General features: G+C 38.9%; 1 protein-coding gene across 1 annotated transcript in view; it reads right to left on the bottom strand.

The window, feature by feature from the left end:
- Positions 1-2,418: 2,418 nt before the first annotated feature.
- The window catches only part of LOC120523861 (myosin heavy chain, cardiac muscle isoform-like), a 70,823-nt gene continuing 61,208 nt past the window's right edge, over positions 2,419-12,033 (bottom strand). The window contains exons 30-35 of the mRNA XM_039745524.1: positions 8,532-8,657; positions 7,426-7,596; positions 7,237-7,341; positions 6,769-6,864; positions 3,000-3,173; positions 2,419-2,923 (exon numbers count right to left, since the gene is read on the bottom strand). Coding sequence (XP_039601458.1) covers positions 2,906-2,923; positions 3,000-3,173; positions 6,769-6,864; positions 7,237-7,341; positions 7,426-7,596; positions 8,532-8,657 — 690 coding nt within the window. The 3' untranslated portion in view covers positions 2,419-2,905. The remainder of the gene's footprint in view (positions 2,924-2,999; positions 3,174-6,768; positions 6,865-7,236; positions 7,342-7,425; positions 7,597-8,531; positions 8,658-12,033) is intronic.

Genomic DNA, 12,033 nt, shown 5'->3' with positions numbered 1-12,033 from the left:
AGTGGTGGAAAAATTATAAAATGGAAGGAGGATTACACTGAGTATGGCTTTACCAAAACAATTATTGATGGCGAATCGATTATTCATAAAGCTTCAATTGGTGATCTGTTTTTCTGTGTTAACCTCATATTTTTTCATACTTCTCAAACCAAGGGGGTGCGAGGGTAAAATGAATCGGGAAGCGCTGATCAATGTAATCGGTGTACCAGGAAATCATGCATTGACAGAAGTTCCCCTTTGTTTGGAATGCAAAGTGTGATTAAATGCATTATTTCTTAACGCGTTATGGAGCATATGCATCGAAGCTTCTCAGCTGTGCTTGTGCTAAGAAAAGGAAACATTTTAAAAATAACGTAACACGATTGTCAATGTAACCTTTTGTAAGTAGTGCCTGGAGGATTCAGTGTGGAGAAACTCTAGAGACAACGTGTGTATTAACTTGTGGATTTTTCTGTGAGTATTTGGTGGCAGCGTCACAAAGTCACCTCTGTAAGACCGCGTTAGCTGCGGAGCTCAGCTCAGAGCGAAATGAGGTGAATGGGAGGGTAGATGATGACGTGACTCCCCACCCGCCTTAACTGTCAATCCCCACAAACACAGTCTCGGAATTTGCATAAGCACAGCCCTTCACCTGCAATTTTAACTTAGTTACAAAGTGATCAAAACTCTCGTTTATATCCTGCGTCCTATCATTAAATTTGTATCCCGCATTATCTGTGGGCATGATAAACGCCAGCGGCAGCCTGTCTATGAACTTAATTTAAACTTTAGGTTTACACCGTGCTTTGTTTCCAAAGTAGCAGCACTCATGAATATGGTAGTATATGTCACTCACTCTCTTCTTATTGTTTCGCTGCCTTCTCAATTATATAATGCATGTTTTCTTCAGCGCTTTTTGGAGCTCTTCCTGGTTTTCTACGTACTGTGTTGACAGTCAGTTCACTTGATTATGTGAGAGGCGTGATGATGTCACATGAATCTCCCCCACGCCTTTTGAGCTCAACTCCATTACAGTATATGGAGAAAAATAGCTTCCAGTTATGACCATTACATGTAGAATTTTGTAATGAAACCTGCCCAACTTTTTAAGTAAGCTGTAAGGAATGAGCCTGCCAAATTTCAGCCCTCCACCCACACGTAAAGTTGGAGAATTAATGATGAGTTAGTGAGTGAGTGAGTCAGTGAGGGCTTTGCCTTTTATTAGTATAGATCATACTCCCTACAACAATGTATAAGAAAATATGAATGCTTTGTGGAATGTTAATAAATATTAAAATGCAGTCATAAATATAATAACTGGTGCTGGTACAGTTGCAGTATTGCTCTGTTACTCCTACAACACTCCTTTGATGTCAATGTTGTTTTTTTTCATGGCCACTCTCCCTCCCTCCCTTTTTATCACAGCTTCCTGGGAGATACTAAACTGCTGGCCCATCCACTATTTATTGATGTCTTCCATCTCTTCTTTTGTCTGCCATGCTTCCTCCTTCCTTCAACTGTGTCTTGCATGATGGTCTTAGAAAGGCCTGATGACCTGGAGCCTCATGCATAATGCCATACGTAGAATTCACACTGAAACATGGCGTAAGAACAAAACAGAAATGTGCATAGGCACAAAAAATCCAGATGCATAAATCTGTGTGAACACCAACTTCCACGTTCTTCCACTCCATAAATCCCAGTCAGTGTGAAAAGTAATGCATATGCACATGCCTGCTGCCCCACCCCAGCTCCTCCCAGAATTACGCCTCTTTGAATATGCAAATCAATATAAACAGCCCCTTAAGTTTAGCATTCTGTGAAAAGGCAATGGCAAAAGCATGGGGGAAAATAGAAGAATTTCAGCGAATACCAAGTGGAGGCAAGGAAAAACATACTATTTGTTGGTTTAAACAGTGTGGAACATTTTGTGCGCAAAACTGAGCACGCACCATTTATACATGAGGCCCCTGGTGATGTAGCCATACCATTTCAGTTTTCGTTTTTTGACAATGGTAAGCAGAGCATCATGAATTCCAATATTCTATGAGATATTCTAATGGATGTCCTCATTTATATATAATATACAAATATCTAAATGATATTAAATTGGCCTTCTCTAAGTACAGATTTGCCTAAGCTTTCAAGGACCCTGTAAAATAAATGAAAGTTTAGAATGTAAATGGAAGGATAGAAATATTATTTTTTGTAAAATATATAAATCAAGGCATGATGTCTTGATTTAAAGACAAATGATTTTGAGGTACCGGGAACTTTAAAATGGGACAAACTATCTGTTTTTATTTAAAAAGAACACCAATCATTTAACATTTTTATAAGTTCTTATTTATTTATTTGTTCAAAGGAATTCACAATTTAGCATATACAGTATTAGGTTAAAAACACAACAAATTGTTTACAAAGCACAAAGAAGAAAAATAAATGAGTTTTGACTGAATGTTTCCAACAAAGCTATTTTGTTTTATTTAAAAAAGAGCTGAAGTACTGATGTAACAACACATAAAGCAATGTTTTCCCATTAAATGCACACAAGTCACTTCTACGTGATGCACACCACCTCCATGGATGTTTTGCTATCTGCAGCATTAATGAATTTTACAATCTAATAGCAATGAGCACATGAGGACAGCGTGGCAACTCCATGCATACGACTGCAGCTCAGCACACTCTGTTTTTGTAGGGCTAATCATTTAAAGATGGACAGTCACTCAGAGCATCTTACCTAAGCTACACACTGGAAAAAGTCATAAAAAACAAACGACAAACATCAAATAAGTATTGGTTTAATGACAGCAAATAAAAGGGGGTTTGGAGGTGGTGCTTCTTTTTTACGCCTGTCTTTATGTAAAATTCTAACTTTATATTTGCATCCATACTGCCAGTAATCAGGATGTTATTGCATATCCTACTCCTCTGCGTGCATCTAGGGAAAAAAAAAAACATGACACATTGAGATTTTATATGAGAAGAGTATTTTCATTATTGCTTTCTTTTCTTACCCTTTGAATTTTAAGGGGATAAATACTCGAATGTCCACCCTTAGCGCCTGCATCTCGTGATTTACTTTTAAGTTTGTTAATCTGAGATTCAGCCAACTCTGCCCTTTCCTCAGCTTCATGTAGCTCATGCTGCAGTTTTCGGTATTTTGTTAAATTCTGGTTGGCTTGTTCTTCCTGTAGAGAAAAAGTAAATATTTAGATTACATGAGGTGAATTTTAAAAGGTATGGCAATATTTTGTACAAAGGTTTTCCTTTCACACAAATATATTAACTATAGACACATGACATGGTAGACAGCTGTAGTTTAACATTATTTATCAAACCTTTTAATGAGTTGCAATTGTCTGAGTGGCAGAGAGAAGGAACCTTATTTATTTAGGTTGCTCAAAGGAATAGTCATTTATCAGGCAGTGATCAGAAACAGCCTTTTAGCAGAACCAAAATGTAAAACAGAATTCTTAATTAAAATTCAGATCAGAATAGTACTCTTCCATCCATCCATTATCCAACCCACTATATCCTAACTACAAGGTCACGGGGGTCTGCTGGAGCCAATCCCAGCGCGCAAGGCAGGAAACAAACCCCAGGCAGGGTGCCAGTTACACACACACACACACACACACACACACACACACACTAGGGACAATTTAGGATCACCAATGCACCTAACCTGCATGTCTGGAAACCAGAGCACTCAGAGGAAACCCACGCAGACACGGGGAGAACATGCAAACTCCATGCAGGGAGGACCTGGGAAGTGAACCCAGGTCTCCTTACAGCAAGGCAGCAGCGCAACCCTCTGTGCCACAGTGCCACCCAAATAGTACTCTTATTAAATGTAATATTTCGTTAATTTGTTCTTCACTGCTTTAGCACTATGCTATCACAGGCTTTGCTTTTACCTTGGGATTAATAAAGTATCTATCTATCTATCTATCTATCTATCTATCTATCTATCTATCTATCTATGTATCAAAGTTTACACATCAGTACTATATGTGTACACCACCACGTTTTAAAGTGGCACAGCAATGGTGCCAGGCTTTACACAGCAGTTGGTGTTCGTGGCCAGCAACAGCATGGCAGTGGAAATGAAAACCAATGGTAAACATGTAAAACAATACAATAACAGTTATAGTCTCATAAATATATACATAATGGCTAAGGCGCTGGGTTTTAACCCCTAAGTTTATTTATATATTTACCTACTTCATCAGACAAATATTTTTTGAACCATCTAAAATGCATGTGGACGGAAACCATCCCTGAATCTACTGGTACAAGCACCAATGACCCTGTACTGGTAGCCAGAAGGAAGAAGTGTGAAAAATAGCTGCACAGGATGCCCGAGGTCCACAATTATTTCGCTTTTCTCCCTCTAAGGCTGGAGTGTTGTATATAGTATGTTCTAAACTAAAGGTAGATGAGTACCAGTAATATTCTTTATTGTCTTCACCGCCCTTTGCAGGGCTGAATAATCCTGAGATGAGCAGGTGCCATAGCAGAATATGTTTCAGCAAGTGAGAATTGAGGCATCTGAGGAACTGGAGGTACTAGTGAGGGTTTTTCATAAAAGATTAAACGTTTTCAGTCCACTTCACTTTATCAATGAAATTTAAAGCTGCATTCCTTTTCAACAGCATCCCCCATCTGATGTAGATGTCAGCATGGTCTTCCTTCTGGTTCTGGTAGTCTTTGACCAGCTCCTTGGTTTTGATGACATTAAGGGTGAGATCGAATCCATAGATAGACCTTTTCTCTGTAAGCCAAGTAAGCCAGCTCATCATTATTGGTGATTAGGCTAAGACAGATATGTCATCAGCAAATTTAACTTAGTTATGGAGTTGGAGCTGGTCTGGCCACACAGTCAGGAAGAGAACAGTGCATACAATTAGGTTATATTTGACTATATAGTCCATAAGCTTTTCTAATCCCTGCCAAGTGTGTGTGTGTGAATTAATACAGCTACTAAATTCTGCTTTTGGTTTACTCCTGGATTGATGTTTAGCCACTTTGAATGCTTAAGCATAATTCAAGAGTTAAATAAAAAGACTGGTCGGTGATCTGAAATTGTTCCTGTCCAGCAGCATCAGACTGTATAGGAGTTAGCAAAGGCACACCGAGTTCGAAGATCAGGAAGCCAATAAAAACAGTTACAAGAAAAGAATCCTTTTGCCTGGAAACGGTCAAGAACTTATGAAGCCTGCTGTAGATTGTCAAAGAAGGATTTGAGCAATGCTGTGAGATAACATGAGGCGAGCCAGAGGAAGAAGGGCAGCAGTTCTACATCACATTCTCTTTTTATCACAGGGAGAAACTCCCTTCTAAAAAAATCAGTGGCACTGTGATTTGCAATCCATTCCTTAATCTAATAATATTTAAGGTGCATCTGAAAATCCTGTCTTGTAGTTTGGTGAGTATTGTGGGGCTATAAATCTTTCTGTTTTATTTATTTAACTAAATATCTTTTTTGACACTGCAGTTTTCTGTTATTTCTGGATAGATTTCAGATGTGTGTAGCTGTTGAGTTGGATGTAGTAATTTAAAATATGTTGATAAATGGATTTTCTTTTTATGTCAATAATGAAGTTACTTCTAGGCCATTGTATTGTTATTATTGTACTGTATATGTTGTTAGCTATGCAGTGAGGCATATACAATTAGCATGTAACGTAAAAACAGAATGCATTTTCCTGCTGTTAATTCATATTCCACTACAGAATTCCAAAAATACCACTCAGAGTTCACGTTTACTCATTCAGAATTATCAAACTCAAACAAACAAATAAAGCAAGATGGAGGTAAGCATAATGTAAAATTCAGAGTCAAAATAGATGACCAATCACATGTGCTTCTATCTTAAATCAATGTCATATTATGCAACTTCTAGTCATTAGGTATATAAGACTTGCTGAATACAGTTGCTGATCTTGTCATTGGATCATTTCAATTGAAAGGAATGTCACATTTAGTGACTGAGTGCCTACCTTCTAGCATAGGCATGCGCGCCACTTTTGTGACATCCAATGACGTTCTGCCTGACGGAGCAGGTGCTGTTTGAAGGTTTTACATGTACGTGAATTCAGCCACAACCTCTGCTCTTTTACTGTTCATCTTCTATCGTGGTGCATAAAACATGAGACATCAGACAGACAAGATTCTCTTCGGTCCAAAACACCCTTGTTCCTTACTCCTCATTGTTGTTTTATATGCATTGTACTTTCAGATTGTACTTTCTGGATTGTAAGCTCTCTTGAACACAGAACCCAACCCTATAACTAAAGAAAAAAATCAAATCTGTTTGATTTTGTGGGAGTGGGCTGTGGATTAGTAGGAATGAGTTTCTGGGTATGTTGACATTAGCTGACTGGATTCATAGTGTACGTTGATGACTGCCTCCAACTTGTTAAGATTGTGTAAATTAGCTTGAACTAAAAATTGCTAGAAAAGTCATGTAATGTGACATGGCCCTCACTAGAATCTAAATATTGTTCAGCTTTAATAATTAACTACTGGACTAATGGGGATTAAGCAAGAACAAAAATGTGATTGTCACTGTTTTGTTTCAGACACATTTTATGAAAAATTTTATTTTTACATCAGATCAGATGCTTTTAATCAAAAACCTTTGCAAAATTTCTTCGATGCATTGGAGCATGCCTAATTTAAGCCTTTAAATATACATTAACTAAAATGTTTGTCTTGTGGCAAATCATACAAAGAAAGGACCAGAGAGAGTGAAAGAATAAAAAGGAAAGCAGCACTCACTGACTCCTCGGCCTGATGCTTGTAGCTCTTCACTTTCAGCTGCATCTTGTCAACCAGATCCTGCATTCTCATGAGATTCTTTTTATCTTCCTCTGTCTTAAGAGAAAAACAATCCAGTTTCTGTACTTACTGCTGAGCGACATTGTGATCTCATAGTCCCACTGTCTTGGGTTAGAACCCAGATATTTTATGTGGAGTTTGCACCATAGTTGTACAGATTTATTTCCAGGTACTTTGCTCACATCCCAGAAATGTGCATGTTAGGTTGAGTGCTGATGTTAAACTGGCCCATGATAACTGACTGTGGGTCTGAGTGTTGGGAGTGCCTTGCAACGGACTGTTGCTCCACCCATCATTATGTCCTGCTTTGTGCCTGATGCTGCCAGGACACACTCCATGACCCCATGATACTTCATTTGAACAAATGTACTAACTGCCAACAAGCGTTAAAAAAATACAATTAGCTACCTGGAAGGTCAACTCCTTGATTCGGCGTTCATACTTGCGAAGTCCCTTTTGGGCCTCATTGTGTCTGCGTTGCTCACTTTCCAGCTCACTCTCCAATTCCCTGACCTAAGCCATAAAAAGATTATTTTAATTCTTTAAACAATTAATCATTTGATGAACATACTCACATATTCCAATGTGCTTTCTTACTCTCGATTCCAGCTTCTGGATTTGTTTTTTCCCCCCTTTTAGAGCAACTTGTTCTGCTTCGTCTAGTCTCATCTGCAAGTCCTTCACAGTCTGTTCCATATTTTTCTTCATTCTCTCCAGATGAGAACTTGTGTCCTGCTCCTTTTTAAGCTCCTCAGCAATCATAGCTGCCTGTAATATAAGGATGCAAGAAAATAAGAATATTTTGATGAGTGCAGACCATTCAGTTCGACATAGTTTACCATGTATCATTAATCTAACTTGTTCAAAACAATGCTGAGAAGCTGTACTACTAAGGCATGTTTTGTAGTTTTTAAAATGTTGAAATTTACAGTTTATCAGCATTCATCTATTCCAATGTATCCTTCTTGAAGAGCATATTTTAAACTTACAAGCTGGCATCAGCCAGACTTATTCCCATGGACACCATCTTCATGGAGTCCACTCATGAGGTTTTATTCAAGACAATTTTGTTAATTTGATTGCCAAATCTAAATTGTCCCAGTGTTAGCAGGTGAGACTCTGGGTGTGAGTATGGTGTCCCAGGCAAGGCTACCTCCTACCTCGTGTCTGATGCGTCTAACACACACAATTACAACTCTTACCTCAATTCGTCAGATTCAAAAATGTATGAATTGATATGCAAAATTGTCTCTTCAAAGCTAACTGAATTATATTAATTTAATTTTGAATTCTTTGATAAGATATACTTTATTTTGCCCCAAAACATTAAAAGAAGAAATGTAATAAATGTCTGCAGTTGACTGGTGTCATGTCCTGGGTTGGTTCCTGGTTTTCTCTGAATGTGACTATATGTCACTCGAATTTTGACTGAGACAGTTTGCAAATGTTATATAATGTAATAAATAATCATTTATTACCTAAACTGTGAATAATGGTTTGATCTTTACAATATTCATTGTGCACAACATCAAGAACACTTCAGCCTAACAATTTCACATTTCCAGTTTCAATAGCCTGCATTTCAAATGTTTTCATAAACTGCTTGATATAAACATGTGCAGAACCAATGAGTTTTGGCAACCATAAGAAGAATGGAGTAGAAATGTTAATTTCGGGATTAAGAATAAATCAGAATAACTCACATCATTAATTGCCTTTTTGGCCTTTTCCTCTGCATTTCTAGCTTCTTGAATAGCTTCATCCACTTCTTGCTGCATCTGGGAGATGTCACTGTCTAATTTCTTTTTTTGGTTGATCAAGCTGGTATTCTGTAAAATGAAAGAAATGATAGCCATTTAATGCACAGGTCATAGAATTTAGCTACAATAGTTTGTTTTTTTATGTTTTATCATGGTGTGGATGTGTACACGGGAGGGGAAATGGTTTAGGGGTTATTCTGAGGGAAGAGTATGTCAAGAGTGTTTTGGAGGTAAAAATAGTGTCAGACAGAGTAATGATTATGAAGCTGGAAATTGAAGGTATGATGATGAATATTGTTAGTGCATATGTCCAGCAAGTTGGGTGTGCAGTGGATGAGAGAGAAGGTTTCTGGAGTAAGTTGGATGACTTGATGGACAGTGTACCCAAGGAACAGAGAGTGGTGATTGGAGAGGATTTCAGTGGACATGTTGGTTAAGGTAACACAGGGGATGAGGAGGTGATTGATAGGTATGCTGTGAAGGAGAGGAATGAAGAAGGTCAGATGATAGTGGAGTTTGCGAAAGAGGATGGACATGGCTGTGGTGAAATGTGTATTTTAAGAACAGGGAAGAACATAGGGTGACATAAAAGAATGGAGGACGATGCACACAGGTAGACTATATCCTTTTCAGGAGGGTCAATCTGAAGGAGACTGGAGACTGCAAAGTGGCAGGGGAAAGTGTAGTTAGGCAGCATAGGATGGTGGTCTGTAGGATGATGTTGGAGATCAAGAAGAGGAGGAGAGTGAGGGTATAACCAGGGATCAAACAGTGGAAGGTAAAAAAAGGGAGTCTGCAAGGTTCAGTTCAAGGAGGAGGTAAGACAGGCACTGGGTGGCAGTGAAGAGGTACTAGATAGCTGGGCAACTACTGCAGAAGTAGTAAGGGTGACAGCAAGAAGAGTGCCTGGCATGAGATCTGGACAGAGGAAGGAGGAAGAGGAAACCTGGTAATGGAAGTACAGGAGAGTATACAGAAGAGGAGGTTGGCAAAGAAGTGGGATAATCAGAGAGATGCAGAAAGTAGACGAGAGTACAAGGAGATAAGGTGCAAGGTGAAAATAGGGGTGGTGAAGGCTAAAGAAAAGGCGTATGATGAGTTGCATGACAGGCTGGACACTAAGGAGGGAGAAAAGGACATGTATCAATTGGCTAGACAGAGGGACCAAGCTGGGAAAGATGTGCAGCAGGTTAGGGTGATACAGGATAAAAATGGAAATAAACTCACAAGTGAGGAGGGTAGGTTGAGCAGATGAAAAGAGTACTTTGAGTGACTGATGAATGAAGAGAATGAGAGAGAGAGAGAGAGAGAGAGAAGTTTATATGATGTGGAGATAGTGAATCAAGAAGTGCAACAGATTAGCAAAGAGGAAGAAAGGACAGCTATGAAGAGGATGAAGAATGGAAAGGATGTTGGTCCAGATGACATATTTGTGTAAGCATGGAGGTGTATAGGAGAGATGGCAGTGACGATTTTAACCAGATTGTTTAACAGAATTTTGGAAAGTAAGAGGATGCCTGAGGAGTGGAGAAGAAGTGCACTGGTACCAGTTTTTAAGAATAAGGGGGATGTGCAGAGCTATATTAACTATAGGGAGATAAAATTTATGAGCCACAGCATGAAGTTATGGGAAAGAGTATTGAAAGTTAGGTTGAGAAGAAAGGTGATGATTAGCGAGCAGCAGTATGGTTTCATGCCAAGAAAGATCACCACAGATGCAATGTTTGCTCTGAGGGTGTTGATGGAGTATAGATAAGGGCAGAAGTAGTTGAATTGTGTCTTTGTGGACCTGGAGAAAGCATATGACAGGGTGCCTCGAGAGGAGTTGTGGTATTGTATAAGGAAATCAGGAGTGGCAGAGTAGTATATAAGAGTTGTACAGGATATGTATGAGGGAAGGTTGACAGTGGTGAGGTCTGTGGTAGGAGTGATGGATGCATTCATGGTGGAGGTGGGATTACATCAGGGATCGGCTCTGAGCCCTTTCTTATTTGCAATGGTGATGAACAGGTTGACAGATGAGATTAGACAGGAGTCTCCATGGACTATGATGTTTGCTGATGAAATTGTGATCTGTAGTGAGAGTAGGGAGCAGGTCCCTGGAGAGGTGGAGATATGCTCTACAGAGGAGAGGAATGAAGGTCAGTAGGAACAAGACAGAATACATGTGTGTAAATGAGAGGTAGGTCAGTGGAATTGTGAGGATGCTGGGAATAGAGTTGGTGAAGGTGGATGAGTTTAAATACTTGGGATGAACAGTACAGAGTAACAGGGATTGTGGAAGAGAAGATGAAAAAGAGGGTGCAGGCAGGGTGGAATGGGTGGAGAAGAGTGTCAGGAGTAACTTGTGACAGACGGGTATCAGCAAGAGTGAAAAGGAAGGTCTATAGGACGGTAGTGAGACCGGCTATGTTATATGGGCTGGAGACGGTGGCACTGACCAGAAAGCAGGAAACAAAGCTGGGTGTGATGAGGATGTACAGGATTAGAAAGGAGTACATTACAGGATTGACTCAGGTTGGACCACTGTGGCAACCCCTAATTGGAGCAGCCAAAAGAAGAAGAAGCTAAAAACAAATAGTTTTTAAAATCATGAAAAAATGCAAAATATTTTATCAAGTCAAGAGCTTGGGTATTTGAATTTATATAATTGATGTGAGTTATTAACAGGAGAACAATTAGAGCAAAGCACAAGAAATGTAATTCATGATACACAATCACAAAATTATGGATACTTCTTATGTGGTTTTGCCTTTGACTTTTACATATGGGCTCATGTTAATTTACTACAGTGTCTACAACTGTAGTACCAACTTCTGAGGTTTTGCATAGGGATCTCATTTATGTGTCACTTTACTATTGTGGACTGGGTTGTAGTGTTCATTTTTTCTGCTGATATGATGATGTCATCATTCCCATTTTTTTGTTGCAGTTGCTGACATGTCATTGGTGCAAATGATGTTCTGTTGTCATTCTCAATATCATTATGCTTAAATTTAGAAGCCGGCAGCTTGTTTACCTTTTATCCACATATTGGATCAAAGACGCATTTTTTCTACGATTATTGCATTAGGAATCAGGGAAAGAACATACACAAGGTACTAAAAATTTTGACTGACTTTTGGATAATGTTTTGTGGTTAATGCGCTCAGTGTTTCTAATTTTGTTTTTGCTTTCTTTATTTTTGTTTCTTTGGATTTCAGCCCCTACCTGATTTCCAAATATTCTTTGTCTCTTCCATTGAAACGATCTTCATTTCCTGGTCCATCTAACTTAGCCACTTTTTGGCTGTTCTTTTTCCACATTGCAAAGGAGCTAGCTATATTTACACAAACTTTACAGTCCAAGACATACTGTTTATAAAACTAAAGAATGCCATGCAACACCACTTACGGACAAGTCATGGAGACTCTTATGAATGTAGTCCAGATTTATATTTTACTGT

This window comes from Polypterus senegalus, chromosome 2 (assembly GCF_016835505.1).
Source record: "Polypterus senegalus isolate Bchr_013 chromosome 2, ASM1683550v1, whole genome shotgun sequence".
NCBI classification, from domain to species: Eukaryota; Metazoa; Chordata; class Cladistia; order Polypteriformes; family Polypteridae; genus Polypterus; species Polypterus senegalus.
Note: the sequence above shows the minus strand (reverse complement) of the source record. Positions and strands in the feature narration are given on the sequence as shown.